The 27,703-nt window shown below is 39.4% G+C and overlaps 1 protein-coding gene across 4 annotated transcripts; it reads right to left on the reverse strand.

The window, feature by feature from the left end:
* Positions 1 to 5,924: 5,924 nt before the first annotated feature.
* Positions 5,925 to 27,340, reverse strand: scml4 (Scm polycomb group protein like 4). Of its 4 annotated transcripts, XM_067572061.1 has the most exons (8): positions 26,959 to 27,340; positions 21,260 to 21,530; positions 16,309 to 16,511; positions 14,696 to 14,825; positions 12,716 to 12,931; positions 11,455 to 11,600; positions 7,311 to 11,008; positions 5,925 to 6,246 (listed from the first exon to the last, which is right to left on the reverse strand). In XM_067572061.1, the coding sequence occupies exons 2-7, from the start codon at positions 21,489 to 21,491 to the stop codon at positions 10,883 to 10,885; spliced, it is 1,053 nt and encodes a 350-aa protein (XP_067428162.1). In that variant the 5' UTR covers positions 21,492 to 21,530; positions 26,959 to 27,340; the 3' UTR covers positions 5,925 to 6,246; positions 7,311 to 10,882. The 4 variants fall into 4 exon arrangements, with proteins under 4 accessions (XP_067428162.1, XP_067428164.1, XP_067428163.1 ...); XM_067572063.1 differs by lacking the exons at positions 21,260 to 21,530; positions 26,959 to 27,340 and adding an exon at positions 17,441 to 17,596; XM_067572062.1 differs by lacking the exons at positions 21,260 to 21,530; positions 26,959 to 27,340 and adding an exon at positions 17,097 to 17,296.
* Between the last annotated feature and the right edge of the window lie 363 nt (positions 27,341 to 27,703).

The raw sequence follows: 27,703 nt of genomic DNA on the forward strand, positions 1-27,703 counted from the left end.
TGGCCCTCTTTCTGAACACCACCTATTTCCAGTACAACGGGGGGGGGGGTTTACAGATAAAAGCATGACTGTGCCATGGGCTCACCAGTATCTCCCATTGTGGCCAAGCTCTACATGGAAGAAGTAGAAAGCAGAGCCCTGGACTCCTTCAGAGGAACAGCACCAAGCCACTGGTTTAGATATGTGGATGACACATGGGTCAAAATTAAAACCCAGGAAGTGCAAGCCTCCACAGAAAACATTAACTCAACAACAGATTGGCTTTTTTAGACTGTGTCATACACACCGAAGAGGACAGGAGCCTCCACATTTGAGTATACAGGAAACCCACACACATAGACCAATACTTACTCCTTGACTCTCGCCACCCACTAGAGCATAAGCTAGGAGTTATCAGAACCCAGCACCACTGAGCTAATAATGTACCAACAAGTGCCCAGGCCCAAGAGAAGGAGCACAAACACCTGAGGGATGCACTTAAAGCTTGTGGATACCTTAACTGGACCTTTGTGAAAACAGCCACAAGATCTAGGAAGAACTCCAACACTGCAGGTGGTGAAGAAAAGAGGAATAAATGCAGCAACACCATCATTCAATAAGTGTCTGGAGTATCTGAGAAACTCAGAAGGATTTTCAACTCTGCATACCCCCCCCCCCCCCCCCTCCACCCCACCTACAGTGTTGTCCTGTCAACCCTTCGCAGGAGACTTAACAACTAGTCACATTTTGCCTCATGTGACAACTCCAATGACTGTTGTTTACACTTGACCTCAGGTGACTCCAACGATTCCAACAACTTTCATAAAAAAGACAGAAGCACTAATGAATCAAGAGGTATCAATGATCTTGATAACGACCCTGCAGAGGTTAAATAGCTAGGACTCCCTGCCAGTCAGTTAGAACTGAAGAAGCCCCTTGGATGAGAGATGAAATGTCTTTGAGTATCCACAACCAAGTACAGTTGCCCTCGATTCAACCCCTCTTGGATAAACAACAAACATTCCCTTGAGTGTGTCCAGATTGTTCAAGTGTACTCAGAACTAAAAACAGAGACATTAGAGGATACGAGCAGGTCGGACAGTCTGTACCAATACTGTATATAGCGTAATGCATCTGTCATTTATTTGGTGTTTTTATCCAGAGCCTCTTGAGTGCATCCATATATGGGTACTTCCAATGGGAAATGAATCTCTAACCCTGCAGAGCTACTAGTACCACACTCTACCCATTACACCGCTGAACACACTCTCAGAACAGCAGGTTGACAGGAAAGCAAAAGTTCCAGCTCCTTTGAGCAAAAAAAAGTTTGTTATGAATTCTCCTGAAGGCAGCAAAAAACAGCAGAACCATTTATTCATCAGAGTAATAAAACTGTTTCTTGAACACCTTTCATTAGCCATTACTTAAGGCTGCACAGATCAATATTTTTATGACAACTGATGAAATGAGAAAGGACTAGTGATGAACCCACAGAGCATTATCAGTTCCACTCACCCCTTTACCACCCATTTTGGCGTCTTTCAGCTCCTTATTTTGATTTTACATCCCACACCTTAACAGTTTTGGTGCAGTCTCACTGTTCTCATCAACTTTTTTTCCAGCAGCAAGCCATTGGTTTAAGTTAAAAAGCTCAGATAAACTCTTTATAGGCTGCGTTTCCAGAACAAATCACTGAGAAACAAAGTAAGCAACTATAGTCAGCAGCATTTAGCAGTTAAAGAGACATATATTTGCCTCAGGAGTTGGTTGAGACCTAAACAGACCCAAAAGGAGACTAAATATTGGTCTAACATTCATCGGGTGGCCAAACACACAACTCCAAATCAGTGCTAATGTTGCTTTATGTCTGCTTGATGTGTAAATAAGCAGCTTGCTAACAAGTTTATCATATCAACAGCTCGTTGTGCTGCATAGAGTTTGGCAAATGTTTTTTTTCCCTTTCATCTTTAAGACAAAGTGGTATCAGTATCTAATAAGACATACTTAAGGTATAACTAAAGGCTTTATTAATTAGTAACTGTGAGAGCTAGCTAAAAAGACAGAGCAAGTGTTGTGCTAGAGGAGGTTACAAGTCAATTACAGGGATTTTTCGCATACTAGCATCCCAAATGTGTAAACTTAATGCCTTATTACTGATATATAAAGCACTGGGGTGCCTGCAGGCCAGTTGATAGAGAAGCTGTCCACTGGTTCAATTCTCAGCTCCTTTAGCAAGACACTGTACTTCAAATTGCTGTAGTTATACTGTATATGGTGTATGGTAAAAAAAAAAAAAAAAAGCAAGTCACATTAAACAGGTGTCTGCCAAATGAATGTGATGTAATGAATAGCTAAATGATTTATCAACCATTAATGAAGTTAGTTACAGCTTATAATGCCTTTGTAAAGGAGGTCTCAGTAGCATGTGGTTCTGAGAAAATTTTTAACAGATATGAAACAAAAAACCCGGTGCTCTACTTTAAAGAATTATATTAGCGATTGATTAGTTAGTATGGTTAGGACACTTGTTTAAATTTCTCTAGTGGAGGTGGAGGTGTTGCTGCTCTCTCTCCAATTACATAAAAGCCTTCTAGAAAAAATGTTACAAATAAGCCTCGATCAAATAAAGCGAGTCATAATCACATCACCATTTAAATGGAAATCTTTGAAGCATATTACTCCAATCCACAGTCTCAGTACTTCTCTGTGACATGGTCCCAGTCATGCATAAAAATGCTCTAAACACTCAATCGTGTGTGAGGTGTATTGGATTGAAGCTCTGTGAAGCTCAGGCATATATGTGTGTGTGTGTATCTGTCCATATTTGTTGGTACTCATACAATATTTATGTTTGTATGAGTGGGAAAAACATTAGAAAAAGGTATAGGTTTTTCTGCTCTATTACACATAAATGCACGCTCAGCTCTCTCCTGCATTCATATTTGCTAGTGTGTCTCAGAGCTATAAATTGTACAGTCTTATTCATGTTTTATTTTTGCATAAAAAAATCAATATCTTCACTCTATAAATCTAGTCTTCTTTTCTCTCCTCTCGTCTCTCCTTTCTGTTTTGCAGTCATCCAGTAGCCAGAGGGCACAATCACACAACCAGAAAGCCAATCAGGAAGCTTATTAAACATGACACTTACTGAGCACACTCAATATAGGCGAAGGACATAGGCTCTGAGGTCTACGTGCCAATTAGGAAAATCAGATCAATCATGGCAGCCAATGTGAACTCTATCTCACTCTTTCTCCCTTTCCTTCCTTCTCTCTGTTCCCTCTGTGTTGCACGTTATCATTTCTCTAGTCACTATCCCACTCATCTCCTTTGAAAATACTTGATTGTACAAGCTCTGCACGCCATCACACACAGCTTGTTTCAAAATAAACAGGGAACAGATCTACACAGCCACATGCACGCACACCACACTCCAGCAAGCTATTCATCACAATTTCGCCATAGCATTAGACATTGAGGGACAAATATACCCTCTCCAGAATACCAGCCAAAACACTAACAGCTACACACTTCTGCTCCCATGACACTCATTTTCCCCTCCATTTGTCAAAACACTCTCACACTTTTTTAATTCCTGCTAAGCTGTCTGTCAACCCTTCTTTTTTTTTCTCTCCTTAAAAAATTGGCTAAGCCATTCAAGTGAATTTAAAGAGAAAGTCAATGAAACTGGAAAAAAGCCCAAGGACGTTTTTCTGTGACTGTATTGTGTGACTAGATTACAACATATAGCTGCAATCCATTGAGTATTTGATCTTTAAAAAAATATATTTTGTGCTTTTTTTTACATGTCTGATGAGCTCTCTTTAGTGATGTTTTATGACATCAAACTTAATATATTTATAATGAGTCTTGTGCAATAGCCTGTATTGAATAGTAGGACTGCACCTTATGTTATTTGGTCCAACAAGCCTCATAAAGATGAAGATAAGTGAAAGTTTTTCTATACTCAGGCCTTATAAACATGTCAAAAAGCAGGTTTAAACAGGAGTGTTGATCAGATAGGCCGTTTTCTACTGAGAAATGCTGACACAACTTTCTGAAATACTTTCCTATTAACTTATTAAAATATGATTTGAACTACACTTTACAACAACTGGAGCACAGTGATTTGGAATTAGATGTCACATTAATCCACATATAATTAAAGGCCCCTCTCAAAAGTTGCCTTATTTTTTTCTTGTTGATTTGGCAGCTTTATTATATTAAGTGCAGTAGTAGTACAGCTGATATATTGTGCAGAGTTGCAAATTTTATACTCCTGGGAGAAGGATGAAGCTCAGTAAAGACTTTTTTCTGTATTTATCTGCCGTCTTAACTTCTCTTGATTCTCCTGCATTACCCTCTCCACCCTCTTTCTCATCACGACACTGATGGAGTGCTACAGGAAAAAGGGGACTTCTTAAGGTCTTGTCAAACACTTGTTGAGAGGTAGTAATAGGCCTGTTAGAGTGGTGATGATGAAAAAGAGAGATCTGCTCTCAAGATCTAATTTCAGAACCAGTGACAAAAATGCTGTAGGCAAAAACTTGTTTTTGGTGGGCATTAAGTACTAAAGTGCACCAGCACCACCTATAGACAAGCTGTGAACATGTGCAGCTGTAGGCCATTAAAAACCATCCTGGGAATAAAGTTCTACATTATATACAGCTATGCACAGCAGCAGTGACCAAATACAGCTAAACCATATATATGGTTCAAATAACACTTCATTTATTATGGTAATGACGGAGGGTCAGGGGAACTCTGCTCACCAGATAAGAAATTATGTTGCTGTCTTGTGTGTGCTGAGGTTTGACACCTATTCTTGGTTTTTTAGGTGCTTTGGTTCTGCCAGGAATTGGAATAAGATACCTTTACCCATTACAAAAATAAACACCGGCAGCAGTCAGATCAAGGTTAATGGGAATTTTAGCATCCTAGTTATAATTTGCATGTATTTTTAAAAACTATATAATTTATTGCTTGGATGTTTGACTTGAATTGATGATACTGCATTAGATATTTTCTGTGTTGGCTTGTTGGTAGTATGATGTTACCGTGTTACCTGAACTCTTGTATCTTTGCTATGTTTACATCAGTAACCTAAATGAAAATTCTCAGACATTATTGTGTAATCCTTTACAGGCTTTTGTAGTTCTGTGATTTAATGTCCTGCTTCTCATGAAGTCAACAAAACTACATATAGGGAGAGGGACAAGTATGACAGGCTTTGACAATGTGGTTTAAGATTTAAACACATAACAAAAATGATGCATGATACTTGTATTAATGTCTTCATACAGCACTGATTTAAGGGTCTAAACAGCCCATTTCTAAGTTTTGATTTTGAATTGTATCCAGCAGATGGTGCCACCACTCAAAGTTAAAATTGTGAGGTTCCATTATTACCTTAAACATCTAATATTACTATTCATATAACATTGACAGCTTGTAGTTTCAGGTTCCCAGACACTTATAATCAGGATAACTGCTGACTGTTTTGTTGGTAAATTGACTCTACTTATGTGGGACTTTTATTCTGACAGGAAAACACTTTACAAAGCCTCACCATCAACCTGGAACACATTGGAGGTGTGTGTGTGCATGTGTGAGGTGAAGGCCTCACATTCCTATTAAACACACACTCATACACCAGTCGTATATGAATGCACAAGAGCAGTTTGAAGTGCTCAAAGTCACACAGGAGAAGGTGATTGAACCACAGCTCCTGCAAGTTCTGGAAGTTAATACCATTGTTAATAATCTTTGTTACATAAATTTTAAGTTGTCTGTGCATGTCGCTGTTTGAGTTAAGTGGGCAGCTTAGTGTGTACCAGTGTGGCACCGGTATCTCTGAGGAAAACGCAACAGATTATAGCACATGTGAACAGGAAAGCTGCAACCTCAGGATGGAATATTGGCTTGCCAAATGAACAAGATCCACATTGAAAGAGAAACATGAAAAACACAATAATTTATTTGACCGGATATGAAACGGACAGAGACGGAGACATGTCGGGGCTGGAAACCACTGAAGCCAGAGCCCCAACAACTTCCACGTGAGTGTCTCAAATGTCTGACTCCACAGAGTTTAGTAAAGATCACATCGTCTTGATGTAAAAAGGTGTTGGAAAAATGTAAAGAGTGCAGGACACAGATAGGTAATCTTGAGGTTTCATCTCCACGGTGACAGACGCAGAGGTGCAGAACATTCAGGATCCAGCACCAAAGTAGACCAGCATTCATCCAAACCAGGCAGCCCCAAATCTGTAAAGAAGAAGAAGGAAGGAAGAAAGAAAGAAGGAATCAAGAGTGGTGGAAAGTACCCAATTATATTTACTTTATACTTCCACTCCACTACATTTCAGAGTGAAATATTGTACTTTCTGCTCCACTACATTTATTTGACAGCTTAAGATACTTTTCAGATGAAGATTTGACACAATGGATAAAGAACAAGCTTTTAAAATACAACACATTGTTTAAGATTAAACCAGTGGTTTCCAGCCTTTTTTGGCTTCTGACGTGTTACAAAAACCAGTGTATAGTTGGTGTATAGTCGGGTCGCATTTCAGATGTCTATGAGTGGTTCACATCTCCACCAACTAGTGATTTTTCCCTCTAAACTTCTCACATGGTTTCATTTCAATAAATGTTCAAATGATCCAATATTTCACCAAAAATCAAAGATTAGAGAAAACGTTTTTGTTTTTTCTTCTTTCCTCTAACATTAATCATCTCACGCCCCTTCAGTTATCTGGTGACCCTTTGGACTGGCCCAACCCCTAGGTTGGGACCCACTGGACTAAACTAGCTAGTCATATATAACAATATATCAGTCAGAGGGACCAAACCACTACTTTTACTTTAATACTTTAACTACATGTACTTATGTACTTTTACTTGAGTAGGATTTTTCGTGCAGGACTTTTACTTGTAATGACGTATTTTTACATTGCTGTGTTGGTATTTTTACTTACGTAAAGGGTCTGAGTACTTATTGTTCTACCGGGCATCAATGATAAGACTATGAAAATGTGAAAGAAGTGCAAAAAAACATGAAAACAGCAGAATGAAAGCTGTCACTATCAACCTAATAACTGACAGTTTGGCCGACAATGTGTCTTATACAAACAGACATAATTTATATCTAAATAAATAACTTAAAGCTAACTGGCAGACAGGTGGTTTGGCCAAAACCTATAAATTAACCATGCTGAGGATTTACTGACCAACATTTAAGGTTTTCCTCACTCACACACTTGCTAATGGACCACAGGCCTAAGTTACATTCATTTGTCGAAGTAGTTCAGGGCAGTTTTTCACGTTACCATTCAAGCCAAATCTATTTTCTTCTGTGTTTCTGACAGTTTATCTTGCAGCCGTTTCTTCCTCCAGTCCAGGAACTTTCTCCTCATTCTGTTGGCCTGCCACCCCGCCAGAAAGCCGGCAGCGAAAGAAACCACGACGGCGACTTGTAGTGTCCTCTCCGAGACGTCTGCCATGTTCACCTCTGTCTGACAGATGCACACATTCGTATGTAAGCTGCATGAAACTCATATGCTGGAAGCCATTTTTTCCTAGGATGGCGTAGTCATGACCCGCCTTACTCTGTCTCTGATTGGCTAGTATTCGTTACCTTCATTGGTTGGGTTGGTTAGGTTTAGGGCATGAGGAGTTTGATTGGTTAGGATAACGGTAAGAATATCAGAGTAAGCCAATCATAGGAGTAGGGCGGGACGTGACTTCGCCATCCTAGGAAAGTAACATCGCATACGGAAGTAAATTGTTGTACTCACGCGATATTACAGCGACGTTTATCTTGTTCAGAATTAAAGTCCAGAAACCATGGGCCAAATATACAATAATTTGGCCCATGCTAACTAGTTACTAGTGCTAATTCCTTTACTACTACAACAACTACTACTGCTACTACTGCTGCTGCTTCTACTAATAATTGTTATATTGTACATGTCAAATTGCATTACATGTTGGGGGCAGGCTAGAGAAACACTAGTGTCCTCATATAAACAAACCTGGATTTAAAAAAAAAAAAAAAAAAAAGCCAATGCATTATCATCACTGCACAATACTGAAGTAATACAACTTACTGAGCTTTGAGAATTTTAGATTATATTCAAATTTGTGTTATAAAATTTCAAATAGTTTGGCTCCTCCTCCATTATGTGACTTTGTTTATTTGAGTTCAGAGAACTCTCTAAAATCCTCAAGAATATCCGCTATAAAAGATTGTACTGCACCATTTTGTCACAGTGTATTTGAGCAGTCAGCATCCTCTGTGAAAGCCACAACTCAGTGGAACGCCCCACCTGACGACATGAAGAGCTGCAGCTCCATCAGTACTTTTAAAACCACAGTAAATGTCTGCTTAAAGCTACTCTGTAACCATTGACTCTAGATTTTATTGGCATGTATGCAAATAACCTTGCTTTTTGTCAAGCATACATTTGTCATTTCTAGTTGACACTCTGGCTTGTGTGTGATGTGCTACTGTGTGTTTTTTTGCCTCATACTCTTTTATTGTGATGTTATACGTTTTAATCATGACCTGCCAAAGGGACTGCAGATGAAAATGAGCTGAAAGCTAACTCTTTTACAGTACATAAAATGGTAACATTAATGTTTAATACTGGACATGGTCCCTTACAAATAAAATAGATAGATTCAAAATATAGTACAGGTTAAATCTTCACCCTTTTACACCTTTTCACTTTGACAGAAGATACAAAATCTGATGAAGGCTACTCAGAGCTCATTAAACAAGCAAGTTTATTTTGTCTGAGGAACAGTGTGTTTTAAAAAAATACAAAGAAGAAAGGTCAAAATAAATCAAATTTGATTTCATATGGGTCACATGATTGATCAAATCTGCAGGAATAAAATGGAAATATCTGTAGTTTAGAGTTTAGAGGCTGTGCACTCCTTCGCATCACTGAAATCAAGTTATCATATTGAAAGTGGTAAACTGGAAAATAAAATGCAGAAGTTTAATGCAGCCCATACCTCGGCAGGGCTCAAGACAGTCATGAAATACAGAATTCATACATATACATACATGCTGTACTTCACACAAGTCTGTGGCACCCAGACTTAAATAAGCAAAACACATAGAAACACATCGGTAAAAGTTTAAAATGTGTAACAATGAATGTACAGTAAGTAAAAAAGCGTTGTTTTTAACCACAAATTGAACAGTTGTTGGGTTAAGTTTGCCATATACAGCATGTGATTGATCATTATTGTGTTTACAAGTTGTTTGTACAATGTTATATGATAAAACAGCATTTAGTGGCTGCATAGCCTTAATTCAGAGCAGGCACTGCATTAATAAAAAAAAATGCTACTATATAATGCTTAAGACATTTCATTTAATAGTTTGTCACTTTTTACAGTTTGGAGATGAAATACTGCTTTATCATACAGCAGAACAAAAAATGAATCAGAGGATTTAATATTCAAAATGAATGAAGAGGTATTGCATGAGAAACTGTTGTATTTTATGGAAGTCACACAGTTGTTGATGAAGTGTGTGAGAAAGTAATTAAAGTGTTGAGATTGTAGTGGCAGTAAAGGTTGAGCACCAGGTTGTATGAGTTCGCTACAAGTTGCTTTCTCTCACACCATTTTTCAACCTCAAGTAAATAAGAAAACTTTACTGGCAAGGTTGCAAAATGGCCAGCTATTCAGTATCGTCATGTCAAACAACACGATATACAATTCATGGGTATTATATGGTTAAAAAAAGCCCCAAGTTTCTGTCTATGTCTCCTTTCCATCCTGTATGAGTGCTGGCTATGTGATTTCACATTGATGAGGCACCATATCGTTTCACTGTTGTGTTGTGTGCTGTGGTTTGTGGTAAAAAACTGCGCAAGTTATCAAGTCACGTTGAGTCACATTTCTTGGATGTGACCCATCGCTTGTTTTTGACGCAGTTTCACAAGTATCAGGTTTTTACACTGAATTGAAAGAATATGGATTAGAATCAAGCAAAATTCTCAGCTATGTGTCAGGATTTTCAACTTATTCTAAGAACAATTCCTCTTCATGTCCAACCAGCTTGATGCTGAATAGATGGATCGAAACATAAAAAGCCTTTGATTTTCCAATTATTGCTTTTTTTTTTCCTTTTTGGCTCACAGAGACTGAATAGCTGTGTTCCACAGTGACACATGAGCAGCACAGTTTTTGGTTTTGGGTGGGAATGGTTGAGATAGACTGAAAAAGCAGAAGATTTCAAAAGATTTCAATACGTGCCGAAGAGTTTGAGAGATCAGACATTGCGATACTGGGATCAACTTTATCATCAGTTTACAGCAAAATTAATTTTTTTCAAACAAGATTTATTTAAGACTAAATAGGATTCTGAGGTTTAGCACCATTTGAGTTTAATGAGCTTTGTCTCTGTAGCTTCAGAGATATTGATATCATGTCCATGGTTAAGATCTGCCAAAATTCACACTGCTGGATCTCTATTTTGGTAGATGCAGCTGAAAGTGAAATATAGCAAGCTGTGCACGTTACAGGTCACATTTGATTATACAGTAGCTGCCATGTTGGTGGAACTGAACTATTTACAATCTAAAGCCTTTCAGAAACCCAGTAAACAAAGATGGAAATTAAATACTTGCTTGTGGCTGTAAATAGTCTTAATATGTACAGTCAACATGTCCAATTGGTCAACAAAATATGGTGCAGATGCAGTAAAAGCTGTCAAGTACGCAATCTGGATCCCAAGGCGTTCATGATCTATTGCTGACGGCTGAGAACAGCCAGAACAGTTTGAGAGAATCAGCACCGGTACAGTTTTAGTGAAAGTTAACCAGGTGATGAGGGGCTCGGCATCCCCACCTCCCCATCCCACCCCCACCCCCGAGGCAAATCACAACCGATTCTGTTTAAGCCTGTCGATATGGTAACAGAGTTTGAGCGCAGGTCCCAGCTTCAGTCCCAGATACTTCATCATCATCTCACTTTTCAGTAAGAGCAAAGCGTCCCCGTCTATCTCCTGAAACACAACACAAAGCTGCGTTACTAACAGAACCAACACTTATGTCACCTGTTTGCATTTGTAACTTTATGTTTACGATAAAAAAATCTTTACAACAATGTGTTAAATTCTGCACCTGTATCATACTAAACACTACATTATAATTCTTTTAAGCAGAAACTAAAAGTTGAAATCAGTAAAAATGACAGAAAAGCTACTATGACTATTAAGCCAAACCTAACTATGTTTTTAAAATGCTGAATAAAACTCATTTAATTTTCACGTCTGATTTGTATTCAGAACAATAGGGAACTAAGTGATGGATGAATAGAGCTACAGTTGTCTCAGTAAGTGTTTCCTGTCTGATGCCCCAATGAATGCTGCAATATAAACTCTGTTCCAGTACGTCTAGTATGTCAGTATCACTCAACAGCTGTGACCTACGATATGTCGTCTGGACTCACATGTTTCCTGAAGGCTTCAGCATGAGGTCCCAGGGCTTGAGGGTCAGCATCTTTGATGAACCACACGACCTCCTCCACACCCCAGCTGGACGGGTCCTTACCAGCAGGACGCTTGCACTCTCCAGCATCTGGCATCGGGCTATAAACTGTATAACACAGAAGGGACAGGCAGAGCAAATGTATAATGCTCAAATGTGATACAGCAGCCAAAATAAAAACAAAAAAAACCCCTGAATTTTTAAGAAAACACTGAAAGCCTCCTAAAGCCACTTGACATGACCTCAATCCACTGTAGCCACTTTTGTGTTGGAAATCAGTAAAGCCACAGCTAGATGTAAATCAAGAACATTTGGCACTCACCTCCACTGTCCTAAAAACGAGGTCTAATCAGTTTAAGTGAGAACATTGTGAGTGGATTTGTTGGGCCATTAAGAGCTTGCTAACAAAGCGGTTTAGCCTTTTGCAAGATGTAAATGAAAGAAAAATATACATAAAAAGATACATTGCATTGATAAATAAATGCATACTTGTTATGTATATGTGTGCCCGTAAAAGCATGTGTGCACAACATGCATGCAGCTAGAGCAGTGGGTCCCAACCTTTTTCTTTAAGGGACCCTTATTTTACCACTGAGTGAACTGACAACCCCTGACAAACTGACATAATATGAATATTTCATATTATATTCAATGCACAACAATAACATTAGAGAACAACTAATAGTGGTACAAAGAACCCAAATAGTGAACTCAGTACCTGCAGGCAAACTAGCAATGTGGATATATTTTGAAAAGATTATTTCCTGTGAATATTGCAATGCATATTTAGGAACTTTTTATACAATTCTATGTATTATGTTTAAAAAATTGTAACTATCATACATATGTAATAGGCTTCTTTTTGACACAGTCAGTATTCTCTTCTTCCTGACACTTGGCCATTGTTCCATTAGCTGTTTGGTTGTTTTAACTGTGTAAATTTCTAACGCAGCGCTAGGCTATTTAGCTGGCTTGCTACACTAGCTAAGCAGAGAGTGAAGGCTCTGTGAATGTAGCCTGTGCTCATGTCTACTGTTATCCTCAGGAGAGATTTATATCTTAAATAACAATGTAAAGTTTAAAAATTCATGAAATACATTCCCAAAAATCAAGAGGGCCACACGACCCCACATGAAGCTTTGGCAACCTCTAATAAGGGTCACGACACCCAGGTTGGGAACCAGTGGGCTAGAGCACATCTTGACCATAAAGCACAGTCTCACCGTTCCTGTTTCCCTCCTGGAAGCTTGCTGGGCTCGATGCTTGTCTGCACAAGCCCATCGGTGTAGTACAACTGTTGCTTCTGCGGTAACCATACGAGTGCTTTGGCGGGTACTGTGATGTCATGACATTAAAGGCGGAGTCACTGGGGTCTACAGCGTAACGCTTGGAGTCCCCCGGCGGGTCACATAAAAAGTCATCAGGCATTGACGTTTCTGCTGTAGGAGGAATGACAGGAGGTGAAATTGTTAGAGCCAAGATCATCTTGAATATATTATGCATAAACACAGTATGCACTGAGTTTAAACCACATTAGCTGCGTTAAAGCATCTTCAGCCTGTTACTGGGTGGATGTGAATCAGCTGAACGGTAGTCAGTAAATCCTCTGAATCTGCTCCCTTTGTGCCAACCGATTTTCAGCTTGTCAATAATGTAGATGCCTGCTGGTCATGCCTGAGCTGGGCAGTTATGGATTTACCTGATGACAGATTTATTAGATGGAAATATTCTACTGAGATGATTCTGAATTACCTCTGCATTGTGCTCACACAAAGGTCAAACAAATTTTATAGTATACTGAAAAAATCTATTATGTGATAAGATCTGCACATGTGAGTTTGGAGGCTTCGCACACACACACAGAATACAGAGGAGCATTCATATTTTACAATAAATTATTACTTTACAGTAATACTTAACATACAGATTGGCTTTTTGTCTATTTGAAAACAAACACTATATCTATGTCATTCTAAGAGGGAATAAATTCAGCTCAAATGCAACAGCTCTATAATGTTTTTCTTACATCTTTAACATAAAAAACCTTAAATGAACCATGATAATAATGAGGCATGACCAATGAATACATTTCGTGTTTAATCAGTTATCAAAATAATAAAAATAATAAAATAATAATTGAGATTATCGGTGTCTGAAAGGGGATGTACACTGCTTAGACAGTATCCAAAATAATATTCCTAAAATACTGAGACTATTTTTGAAATGCTTCTCGATTTCACCAAAGAAATGATTTACATATCTGTCTGGGTGGCACCACAGGGAGCAAACTGGTTTGTGTGTGTATGTGAGAGTGTGTGCATGTGCCTTGCCTCTATACTGTATGTCTACAGTGTGACATCAAACACTTCTCATGATTTGAAAGAACAAAGAGCAAACCACTGGTCCTTGACACATGAGATTCCCATTCATACTTTAAACACGCTAAAGGCAATCTTTAAATATTTGCTTATTCAAAGCAGGACAGACTGAGGGGGAAAAGGGAAAGAATAAAAAGCGAGTTAGACAGAAAGGGTGGCTATATGATGTTTTTTCTTTTGTGACAGAATTAAAAATGTCTGATTCTCTCCAGAGCCTCGGCAGGAAAGGAAAGCAAAAAGATTGAAAGGGAATAGGAAAGATGATGTTTTTGGGTTATTTGTATCCCTTATTTTACAGCCTGTAAACATACATGCCCATAGACACTTGTGTTGTCTGTGATTCAACATGCATAAATGCACAAGTCTAATATTTGACATCTTAAAGCATATCTCTTCACAGAGAACAAGTCATCTGTGTATTTAGAGAACAAAGACGAAATGCACCACACTTGTAAAGACATATGCTTGCATTTTGGCACTGAAATGATGTCGCAGTCAGAGCAGGTTTGCACAGGGATAAAATAGATAACGTACAAGAACAAAAGAGAGGAAGGGAGGGTTCGTTTCATACCACAAAGTCACACCACAAAGTGAGAGTCTAACAAGTGTAAAAATATCAGGACCATCTTCCTCATAAGAATGGCTCTAGCACTCAGTGCCTAAAAATCATTAAACATTGTTACTTGAATAATTTTTCTTATCATTAAATATCCAGACAAAGATTTCACTCTGTCCCATTGTCATTTATAATCATGCTACCAGACAGGAAAAGCCTGTGAGGGTTAAGCTGGCTTTGTGGTGTGTATGTGTGTGCTGTTGTGTTACCTGTAAGGACCTGTGGTGTAGCAGAGTGGGGGACAATAGCAGCATCCTGTGGGATGGAGCCCATTTCAGGCTCTGGTGTGCTGCTGGGAGGAGAGTTAGCCAGTGGGGACATCACCATCCTAGGCTTCAGCTGCATACACACACATACAAACATATCAGTTATCATAATGCTGACTACACACTAGAAAAAAAACATTTCTGAAAGGATCAAAATGCTTAGATTTTAAAATCTTTCCCACTAATAATACAAAAACTGTAAATTTTGGTCAGTTGGTGGCACCAGAGCATGCGATGTTAGCATGTATAGCGGAGACTAATAGGTCATAGTGTTTAGACAGGTGGATATTTTGACCTAACTGTGGCATGAAAGGTCAGATGATAAAGGCAAAATGTAGGGTCTCATAAATGTTCTGGTTGTTTTTGTGATTTTCTGTCATTTATATACTGTTATAATGTCGGAGGTCCATGTTAAACAGCTAAAGTTCCAAAATTTGAGGTGAACGTATGTAAAAATGCAGCATTCAGGTCAAAATACCAGGCTTCAACCCACGCTGAATGCTCAGTTTATAAAGTCACCTCTCTACTTCCTCCTCATGATGACATCAGATTGTTTGCGCATGCAGCCGTCCGTTGGTAGCCTTTGTTGTATGGTTGTTGCTAAGGTTGCTCCACGGGTTGTTGGCATTGTCTGTTCATATCGGATTCGGGCTTGAACATAGACGGATGTATTTGAGAAGTTTATATTTCAAGTAAAGAACAGGAAAAACAAGCAAAATCTGACTACTATTGTTTGTTTACTAGTCTCCGGGAGCTAACCAATCAGAACGGAGTGGGCTCATCAGGAAGAGGGCCTTAACCCCTTAACATCCGCCCTTTTTATAGAATTTTCGCCTATTTGGCACACCCAAACGGAAAAGCTTATGACAGAAGAACTGTAAGGCCACGATGCATGTATTAGGCTTCATTTGACAAGTGACATCTTACAGTTTCTGGAAATGTGCTTGTTTAGCATGTGGCTAAAACACAAACAAAACTACATCAATTCAAATAAGGCTCAAAAAAGTGTTTTTGGTCCTCGTCTATCATGAGCCATATTTGAATAACAATAATTACGACATGCTTTATGCCAGAACTATGCAGAACACCATATACCTTCTACATCTTGTCAACCTGTATAAAATTCCAGACCTCTAGGCCTAACCTTATGGGAGCTAGAAAGTCACTGGTGTCCCCAAACCTCTCCAATCATCTCCAATTGGCCAAATTGTGCCAATTGCTTTTACTCATTACTGCGTGATGCTTCCGCTTACATCTGGCTTAAGCAGGTAGCCGGCGACCCGGTGGATTTTAAGTGGTTAAAGGGACAGAAGCTGAACTGAACTGAACTGGGGCTGCATAAAGGGCCAGTTTTTTGAACTGTAAATCATGCAAAGATATTCCACTAGAACCCCAGAATAAAAATATAGACCTGGAAATGTGCATGAGACGTCCTCTTTATGAGGAAATCTTCACACGGTACCTTTAAAATATAGCACTTTGTAGCTCAACTAGGAATGAAAATGTGCTGGTTCATTTTAAGAACCAATATCACCATAAAATGATGACTGACTGACCTTAAAGCCGGGTTTCCTGCCTCTCTTCTTGGGTACCTTGAGAGGCGACATAGGCTCAACGTAGTGGCTCTGGAACTCCAGCTTACGGATAGGAGGCCGTCCTCTCTTCCTGCCAGGTACCTTACCCTGGGGCCCCGCTATGAACTGGGGGCCAAGAGCGGGAGTCTGCATCTCTGAGCCAGCGGACAGGGTACTCATCAGACCTGAGAGAAAGAGATTATTACATGTAATTTCAAAGTAACAGGAAGTGGAGGCTTAAAATGCAACACTGCTTCAGTTCCAAACTGGAACGGAAACTCATGTCTGAGACTGCTACCTCCAACACATATGCACCCCCACACACACATGCACACACACACAAAAGCTATAGGAAATAGTAGAAACAAAGCCACATAATGCTTTGTACTTCACTATACCCCTCCCCCTCTCCAGCTGCAAAGATTGCAATAAATATCATTACTGCACAGAGAGAGAGAGACAAAGCCACACTCACACACACATACACACACACACACACAAACACACACGCATTGAGGAAGTAAGAGCAAAGCACATCTAGCCACAACACCCACACAATCAATCAAGTGAGCATTCACGCAGATAGACACACACATACAGTACCTTCCCATTCACTTGAATCAGAAAGTGTGTCCAAACTTTTGACTGGTACTGTACATACAGCAGTGGTTTTAAGTGTCCGTCTTGGTACCATTCATCCACATGACCATTACTCTCACAATACATCCCTCTCTAAATCGATGTGTCCAACATTTAATTCAATCCCTTACCTGACATGGCCTCTGAATCAGAAGTGAAGTCGCTCTGTGATGATAGGCTGTGCTTTTACAGAGGCTGGTGTTCTACTATTAAGCTGTCATATACCTATTAATCTTTTATAGCCAGTAGCTAAATAACACACCGATCTTGACTTCAGTACAGACAGACTGGCAACTGGATAATAGCTTATTTCTGTGATGACAAACACTGTCATTGCAGGAAGAATGATGAGAAACAGGAACAGAAACAGAAACAGACAGAGCACGTGAATATGCATGACGCCTTCCATCCTCTTCCTCTCAGACAGAACAAGCTTCAAAATGAGCACAAAATGATCATTGCGAGCATTGCCTACCATGCGCTCAGCCGTCTCTCTGCGTGATGCTTCACCCCAGCAGCAGGTTTCTAAATATTCCCCTGATGGATCGGCTTGCCGAGTCTCCAACTGTCTGCCTCCACTGTCAAGACGCCGGCAACTGTGCGTGCCTCTCTCTCTCTCTCTCTCTCTCTCTCTCTCAATCTCTGACCACCTTCCTCTGAAACAACCCCGTTCCCTCCTCCTCCTCCTCCTCCTCTTCCCTTCCCTTCTACCCTAACCCCCTTCCTCTGTGTCCCCTTTCAGTCGTCATAGCAACCCGCCTCTAACATCCCGCGGCAGCCGGCAGACGTGCTGTGCTCAAAGCGATGTGTGTGTGTGTGTGTGTGTGTGTGTGTGTGTCTGTGTGGGTCTGTAATGTAATTACAGTTGCCGCAGCTCAGGGTTTTTTCTTTTCTGTCTTCAAAAAAAGCTTAGAGCGGGTGACAAGGGATTCAAGCTGAGCAGTGTTTTGTGCTACAAGCGTTCGGGGTTACAAACTGTAATCTGTACTCAAATTATTTCTGAATAAGATGTCAGAAAATATAAATGAAGAATTCAAAATTTCAATTTCAAGTCAAGAAATTGTACCAAAATCCCCAAATATGGTCTTTTTTAATTACTCTTAAATGTGTTACCTTTTGATACACAGACTCTCTTGCAGGTAATGAGATCAATTTTCTTGTAAACATCAAAAGGTTTTGGGAGAAGCCCTTCAGGATTACTCTGCTGCTTTTGTTTGTGATAAATAATATTGCTGTCAAGGATCAATCTCTTCCTTTTATTTATGGGCTTCCTCTGCCTTTGTGTCAGCTCATGTATGCAGCATTTGTTTTATCTATAACAAAAAAAACCACACACACACGGAAAGAAAAAAGACCAGCTAAAGGCAAGGTTGTGTGTGTGTTTACCCTCTGAGGTGAAAGTATTAAAAGAAAACACAGGCTCCAGAGCGCTTATTTGCTCTCATATGCTACAAGTGTAGAGTACAACTCAGGCTTTACTCTCTCACCACCACATATTGATTAGTTACGCTCAGGTTGCTGTGCCGATTCCCATTCATGATCAAAGAAATTGGCGGGTTTTAACTACTCAATCAAAATCAGGTTATCCTTTCAAAGGGAGGTTCAAACGCCAGCGTGCCCTTGCTTGCACGCGCAGCCGCTGCCAGTGTGTAAAGAGATTTGTCAAGAGTGGGCTGTAAAGCAGTCGCTCACAAGCTGTTTTAACACTGACTGTGACAGGCCAGAGAAATCCTAGTGTTTCATTACTCAAAGCTCATACGCAGTAATTAAAAAAAGGGACAGTAAACAGCAAGGTCAAGACAATGAGTCTATGATAGTGAGCACTGGCGCACATTCACACACTTAATCTCCACTGACCACGATGGTAGCAGGCCCATCTGTGCGTGTGTGTGTGTGTGTGTGTGTGTGAAGAAACAGACTCATAAATCATAAAAGTAATTACACAGCGAGATTAATCCTGATGTCCCTCCTCAGTCAGTCCTGTCCCATTATGGCGCATCACATTACAGACAGAGACAGACTGAGCGAGAACAGATAATCATCTTTTACTTTAAAAAGAGTTGAATATGTGGGAGGGGGGGTCCCATTAACACTGACTGACATTATGAGACAACACCATATTTTTTGCAGGCGAGGGGAAGATTTGCACCATTGCACAGCACCCTAACATAATACATTTGGGACTACAGCCTAATTTGTTTATGGCTAATTAACCAATTAAGCGATCAGTGAACCCCTGCGCCCCATTTTATTCTCCAGCTTAGTGATATTGTCTCTGTTTGGAAGCCGAATGTTAGAGGGAGGCATTTGAAAGCTGTTGGAGCCCACTGTTATCACCACAGTGATGCAGCAATGATCAGCAATGATTAGCATAACTTAATCACTAGCTTCAGGGGATGGAGATTTGTATCTGTTTTCACTTATGCAGAGGGAAACTGCAATGAAGTGAGTAATGCTAATGACTCACTAAACTGCACACCTACACACATATAAACAGTCTAAAGACTGTCAAACACCAAAATCCACATATGTATCTACACACTCATGTACACACACTAGTCTGCTTTTGCCAGTGAAAATAATTGAATTTTCACTAGAAACTATATGCCCTCACCTGGTTGCAGAATAGATTAGTGTGTGTATGTCTCTGCGTGTGTGTGTGTGTGTGTGTATGTGTTCTCTAATCAATGTAACAATGTAACAAACCCCCTGAATTTATTTACAGCTCAGGCAGGGCGTCACCATGGTAACAGACAGTGAAATCGGATCCCGCGCCAGAGTCATGTGATAAGGTGGGAATAAATAAAATGCATAAACAACAATGTGTGTATGAAATAAGCACTCGCACACTCAATCAGACATGCGGGCGCGCACCCACAGACACACACACACACACACACACACACAAACAAACACACACATACCACCCATACTTATCTCCACTGAGCCCCTTCATAACACAACACACTCCAGAAGAAAGGTGAAGAGTATTGAGCTCTTCATCAGCTATGGGTCAGGGGGAAAACTGAGAGAAAATTTGATAAATCACAGCCAGAAATACACAAATGCTCTCTCTCTCTCTCTCCTACACACACACACACACACACACACACACACACACACACACACACACACACACACACATACACATGCATCTGCATGTCTAGACTGCACACATTTGAAATCAGACTTCTTAAGTGGCTCTTTTTCCCTTAGGGATGTTAAACAGTGGTGGAAAGTAACTAAGTACATTTAGTAAAGTATTGTACTTAAGTTTAATTTTGTGGTGTTTGTACTTTACTTGCATTTTCTGCTACTTTATACATCAACACCCCTTCATTTCAGGCTGGAAATAGTGTACTTTTCACTTCACTACATGTATCTTATAAATTTTAGATTAATATTGCTTTAGATTAAACTACCCTTTTAATTTAATACAATTGAATACACTTTAATGCATCAGTAATAATGATCCAACAGACCCATATAATATGAATGAGACATTCCATTCTGCTCCTATAATGTCTGCTTTACAGACCCCCTGCAGACATGTTTTAAGATATTTAAAAATATTTTTAATTTGAATAATAATTTGTGTCTAATATGGGTTTTTTTGCAAAAAAAAAAGTTGAATTACCTCATTAAAATCTTTAAAATTACATCTACTCCTTCTCCCTCAATGAAAAATCCAGAATCTATGAATATGCAAATATTTTTCATTCATTCTACTGAGTCCATTCTCAGTGTATGTGCACTGGAGGCTTCAAGTATCATATCACATTGTGTAAGTTGCATACTGGACCTCGATTGGCTCCAAACTAGCTGAGATGTCACAAATCATGCTCACAGGGTACACGCCTTGAGCTCACATTTAAGGTGAGCACAGAGAGAAACTTGACCCCTTCAGCGGATGAATGCGAAAACGGTCATTTAGCAGCAAACTCTGCAATATATCATTCTGCACAGTGAAGCTCAAACATCAATATAAGGGGACAATAAGCAAAACACATTTTTGAGTGGAGGGGGACTTTAAGTAGCCTATATTTTGCTTATAATACTTCCTTAATTAAACTTAAGTTCCATTTTGAATGACTTTCACTTGTAACAGAGTGTTTTTATATTGCGGTAGTGCTACTTTTACTTATCTGAATACTTTTCCCACCACTGGTGTTAAAGTGCAATTCAAAAACATGCAGTTACATGCCAGCAGATATTTGCTGGCATCTGTCTAGCAATATCACATTTGAAATACAGTGCAGGGATTGACTTTTTTTTTTTTAGGATCAAGTCTTACTCTGTGCACAGGTGTTAGGTGGCCGATTCCTCAGTCTGCGCCCAACTGGCTCTGACTCCGCCTCCAAGTCCACCAGGTGCCAGCAGCCCCGCCCTCGGTCGTCACAGCGATCTAAACGTAAACGTAGGCGTACACTTTTGCTGAGGATGCCAGGTAACCAGGCAACAGGAGGAGCAGGGGCCACTTCCAGGTCGGAGTCAGGTTTGAAATCCCGCCGTCCTCGCAGTCTCATGCCCTCGTGGCCCGCCAGGTTAAGGCGAGATACATCACACTGCAGAGACAGTAAAAAATACTTTAAAAACAACAATATACTGTACATCCATCAAAATATTTATGTGTAACGTGAAATTATTATTATTCCACTTCTAAACATTAATCACGTCTTCTACAAATTAATTTCAGACCTTTTAACCCTTCAAAGGAATAAATGTGGAAATGGAAAAAAGCAGGCAGAGTGAAGGAAGGGGGTAGAAAGAGACAGAGGGATTGGATGAAGCATTAAAAGAGAAAAATAAATTAGGCGGTTGTGTGATTATTCTAGTGTGTGTTCAGAGGTCAAAGAAATAAACTGGAGGCTAATGGGAGAATATGGCTTTGCTAATGATAAAAGTATTCAGCACAATGTATCTATTGTGCTGCAGAGTGAATGCAATTTGGCCTCCAGGGTGCTGGATTTAGTGATTAACATTAACTAACTAAGCTTTCAGTCTCCTCTGTTTAGGACGGAACAAAGGCGGGTGAAGAGGGAGGCTGTGAAAGTTGTTAGAGCTGACAGAAATGTTCACATTATCACCCTATTACCCTATTCTGCAAGCAGATCTTATTTTCTGTTTGATGACTGTTAGCCCTGCAGTAATTACTGCTGAGAGTTAACCATAGGCTTTATTTATCACTATCAGGCTCAGGGCAAATAATGCAATTTCATGCCTTCTTTTACCTACTTGGAGGTTAGAGTTTGGGTCATTAGACAAAACAAGTTCCAAACCCTCATTGCAAAATTTGTAATAACTTTATTTCACACATTAAGTGGATTAACAGTCCCCCAACATGTTGCTGCCTAGACTATCCTTTATCATAGGGCAGTGATAATCAACATAACATGAGTATCAGCAAATACCATTTCACAGAGCCAGAGAATCTTAAAATATCATACTCTTCTGACAAAATATTTTTATTCAAAATGTAATCAGATAGTATGAAGTGTTTAATTACAGTGTGTAAACACACTGTAATTAAACTTAGTCTTCCTCAAATATTGCAACAGGGACAAGAGGACAGAGAGTTGGGTAGGTTCCTTTAATTAAAAGTAAAGCATAATATAGTGCATCAACAAAAATAATTAACTGATATTTCATTTTTGTAGAAATGCATCTAGTCCTCTCTATCTTAACTAATATATATGCACAGTATATTTATGTCACAGAATGAGTTCTACAATGTCAATATAATGTCAAATTCTATCAATATAAATATAAATGATTATAAAACTACTGCAAGCAGCTCTGTTAAGCTGTACTTCACGCTAACGTTCTCACAATGACAATGCTAACTTGGTGACTATTATGCTCATTTCCAGCTCTAAATTTTTTATTTCTGGACTCCTCTAGAGGAGCTTTGCACGATTCACAGCTATAAAAAACTCCTTACTTATTTTATACTGGCCCTTTATGCAACCCCTCAGTTCAACCTCTGTCTCTTAACAGGCAGTTTTAGCTCCTGATTAGCCCATTCTGTTCTGATTGGCCAGCTTTCCGGAAGCTGCCAAGGGGCAGCACATATAAGAGTTGTGTTAAGTTACTGCCAATGCAAACCCAACATTTCCTGCTTTGCTGCCTCAAATTAAAAGCTTTTAAATGACTAAATAACAGGAGACTTTTATTGTGAAGAATTTACAAGAAATTAAACATGTTCCTCACTGAATTAGCTGAATTGCTTCATTAGTGGCGCTAAAAACCAGTAAAAAAACAACAGCATTTGGAGCTTTTTGTTAGGTGGATCAGTTAGAAATAATGCAGGGGGCAATAGTACAAGCAGAAACAGCCACAGTGATGATGATGTTTTATGAAGAGCTGCAGACAACCACCACACTTTCAACAGGTAAACTACTTATTTTACATTGCCTTGCTGTGTAATGGAGTCATGGCTCGGCGTGACTACCCCCAAAACAATGGAACAACACCATAATGTTAGCGGAGCAGAGCATTGAACATCTGACATTGCAACATTATATATATGACTGAAAATAAGGAAAAGCATAATAAGTCCACTTTAAGCAGGCCTAATTTTAACCACATTCACCATCTTAGTTTATAGGTGTTAGCATGCTAACATTTGCTAATAAACACAATACAGTTAAGGCTGATGGGAATGTTATTAGTTTTGCAGGCATTTGGTCATAAATCAAAGTGTTGAACAAATTGCAAATTTGATCTGATGGTGCTAGATGAAAGGTGAAGGGATCACCAAAGTTATTAAATGAGGGGGACATGAACATATATACCAAATTTCAAATCCATCCAATAGTTGTTGAGACATTTCACTACAAAACACATATGTGAACCTCATAGTGGCACTACAGGAAAAGTCAGGGGATCTCCGATGTCAGTAGGTTTCATCCTTTGGGCACCATGGATATCTGTACAAGATTTAATGGAAATCTTTTCAATAATTGTTGAGATATTTCAGTCTGGACCAAAGTGGTGGACTGACTGTCAACAGACAGACAGATCAACAGATTATTGCCATCCCTAGATCCATGCCTAGCTGGCATGGCTAAAAATACTAGTACAAGTCCACAAAAAGTAGAACAAAGAAATGCTGAGAGATGAAAAACAATTTTCTGTTTGAATAATATGCAGATTTACTATATTTGAATGATTCCTAGACTATGTCCAAACAATAAACCATACACCACAAATTCATTCCAATGTTTCTGTCTGCTATGTAAAATGTGTAAATAAATGAAGATCAAAGGAGAAATATAGAAAAGAATTAAAGGGGGGTTAATAGAAGGGCAGCTAAAAACATTTCAAGGCTTGAAGTGTCGGCTTCGATCAGATTAGAGATGAAAAACAAAATCTGCCCTCAACCCCAATATTTCACATTTACCAAAAAAAATCAAAAACATCAAACTGGGATCCTGAAAAAAACATGAAAGAAAATGGTTCTTCATACACACACAGCCGCTATCTGTAGCACTGCAAAACAACTAGAATGAAAAAAAGATAGGTTTGATGAAACAGAGTGCAACCTGACCAGTGCGCGCGCACACACACACACACACACACACACACACAGAGGAATATTTTCGCTTCTATCTAAAGGCTCTTGGGTCCCATGAGAGCAGCAAAATACTTTATCTTGCCACTCTACCAAAACACTTGTGGCTTGGAACCCTGCCAGGAGTGTCGCTGTCGGAGAGATTTCTTTGACAGAATCAAGCACGCATACACAGACACAGACACACACACATCCACTCTTCATTCTCATACACTGTGAAAGACACGTAGTGATGAAGTGATGAAGAAACTCATGGTCGTATTGCTTCTGTTTTCCCATTGAGGGTGTGACTTCACTCATCTTATCATTCCACATTCAGTATTTCTCAGGTAGACGTGAGATATCTCTCATTGAAGTGAAAGCAGTTCTTCTGAAAAATGCACTTCACTGGAACTTAAAACCAGAAAGTGCCCAAGTGCACAAACCAACAAACACCATACTGGATTTGTAAATATACTTGATTTACCAGTGACATGAATAATGTGTTAAGTTAACGTCTTTTGGTCTTAATATCAAACACGCAGCTTAATCATTCATTTACAAGTTTGCTTTATTTGAATCTCAATGTGGAATATGCAAATGAAGAGTGTACATTCTTAAAACCTGGGATACACAATCTATTTCCTTGTGGCTGTTTTTTCAATTAAGTCCTGCTATGATCACAGTGTACAGTTATATAGTATAATAACTCTTTTGTTTGGGTTTGGGGATGCACCTAATGATTATTTTCATCATCAATTTGGTCTATAAAATGTCTCTAAAAACTCTGTCAGGGTTACACAAAATTAAATTCTTGTTTGCAGTCAAATTTGGCATGTACAAAATTTCATCTCCTGCCTTCCAGGATGCTATATTGTGTGCATCTGATAGAATATATTTAGGGATCAAAATGTGTGGATCTTTCACTCAAGCAGCTGTTGAGGAGAGTGTCGCTGCTTTCTTATCGTGAACAATAACATTTGTCTGCTCATGTGTTTGGTGTGAAAAGCCTACGCACGTACAGTATATCATCATTGTTAAAAGACCGATAATGTGCCACCTTGCAAACATTTGCATCTGTAGGTGCCAGTGATCTTCTTCAAAGTGGTGACCATCTTTTCTTCATTAGAAAACACTCCCAAAGTTTGCCTTACAAGGGAAAAGAGGCTCAAAACAAAGTGAGGAATGTCCTTGTTGTTGTGCAATAACAGCAACAAAGGCGACTGTGTTATTCTTGTCTTTCCAAAAAGTATAGTACAGTGTTTTATTAAGTAGTAGCTAAGAAGAAGAAGAAGTAACTCATTTAATAGACTTAATTTGACCTCACACTGGAAATCTGCAGGTTTAGGACCTTTAAAGGGTTACTTTAACCAATGCGGATGTCTGCAGCACCATCTGGGTGATTCAGTTACCACCCGGCAGTTTTGATCCCAGGGTCAAATATATATATATAAAAAGTAATAAAATGGATATCAAAAATTCCCCTCTGAAGAGCCAGCAGAATGTGTGTTCTTGTATAGAGATGTGCTGTCGTCTGCATAGACTTACCTTTTACTATTCCATTGTGTGAAAATGCAGTTATTATGGGAAATGCAACCATTTGTTAAACTTTTGTTTTCTGTGAGGATATTTTGAATCCACTGACCTGGCTTCAAAACCAAAGACAAAGACCAAGATGTTCTTGGTGACATGAAAGAAGAGAGGGATGCTGCTGTAGTGCAGTTTACTATTTGCATCCCCCCCTTTCCCACTCATTCATTAGTAATACCACCACATACACACACACAGACACACACAGACACACCACCTGGTTTGAGGAGGGTTAACGGTTAACTGTCAACGTATTCAAATTGAATGCATGGAATTACGCCCATGGAGAAGAGAAGAGATATCAGAGCTGTGCTGTGTTACCAGTACACTAAAATTAGACTCACATTGATATCCAAGTTCATTGGGTTCCATAATTGTGAGTCCGCTGCTATTAAATATATAGGCAAAGGATTTGTCTGTGGACTGCGGTCCACTGCAATCAACTTTTTTGGTGTGTCATGGAGGAAATAATGAATTTGTCCTAAATAATTAATTACTGATATACCATGATAATAAATCACTCTACAGCATCACATTTAGACATTTAGTATGCACGTGGAAATCAAAGATGAGGTTAAAATGACCTTGTACATCATGTTAATTCTGATATTGAATAGAATATTTAGTACTCTAACAGGGACATACAGTTCTCTGAAGTACATTAACAGACATTTTTGTCTCCTGTCTACATTTTCCCTATAACACTTCAATGGGAAGTTGAGTGACCTTGTGGTAGGTTAGATAAAATTATGCAATTAATCATTTCCATTCACACACTATTTAATCCTATAAAAAATATAACATGCCTAGAGCCATGGTTGGTTTTGGTGATAGAGTCGGCACGACTTTACCTATCTGGGCTGATTCAGCAGCGGGAATCCATTTCTTCACAGCAGGGTGGCTCAGAGCAGACCGTGAGCCGGTGCACGGAGCTGCAGAAGCGGCAGAAACTCCCGGGGACTCTGGGCCTGGAACAGTCCGGGTTCCACCCCTGCAGATGCGGCAGGGAAGCGAGCGAGCGAGCGAGCTCCGCGCGTCTGCTGAATCTCACGCTCCCCGGAGAAATGGGACAGGAGTTGTAACGTCCTCAAGGGCGCAAACTGGGGGGGAATAAACGTGAGACTGAGTCGTCAGTAGGGGGGCTGTTCGTGTGGATAATTTTCCTATCTGACTTTGAAGCTGCACCTCATTTACCTGCACTGGTTCAGCAGACAGGGAGGGAGACAGCGAGAGTCACGGTAAACAAAACAGGAGCACTCAAACTGAAGAGGTTCAGCCCCCTTTTGATAACAGTGAAACAGCCCTTTTCATCCCATTGGCATCACTTTAAAGCTATATTACAGATAATGCTGCACTCTTTTTTTTCTTTTTATCTCTTCCTTGTAAAGCACTTTGTAATTCCTTGTTTTGATAAGTTGCTCTGTAAATAAACTTTATCATTATTATTTCCATCGGTCTAAAATAAAACTCAGATATTTAGTCTTTCTTTGAAATGTTTTAAGATATTATCTGGAGAACCCTGATCCCAAATTTGCAAAATGTACTGACAGGGAATTCCCACACCTGTTCATATGAGGAAGCTGCTGTCAATGGCCT

This window comes from Thunnus thynnus, chromosome 18 (assembly GCF_963924715.1).
Source record: "Thunnus thynnus chromosome 18, fThuThy2.1, whole genome shotgun sequence".
NCBI lineage: Eukaryota > Metazoa > Chordata > Actinopteri > Scombriformes > Scombridae > Thunnus > Thunnus thynnus.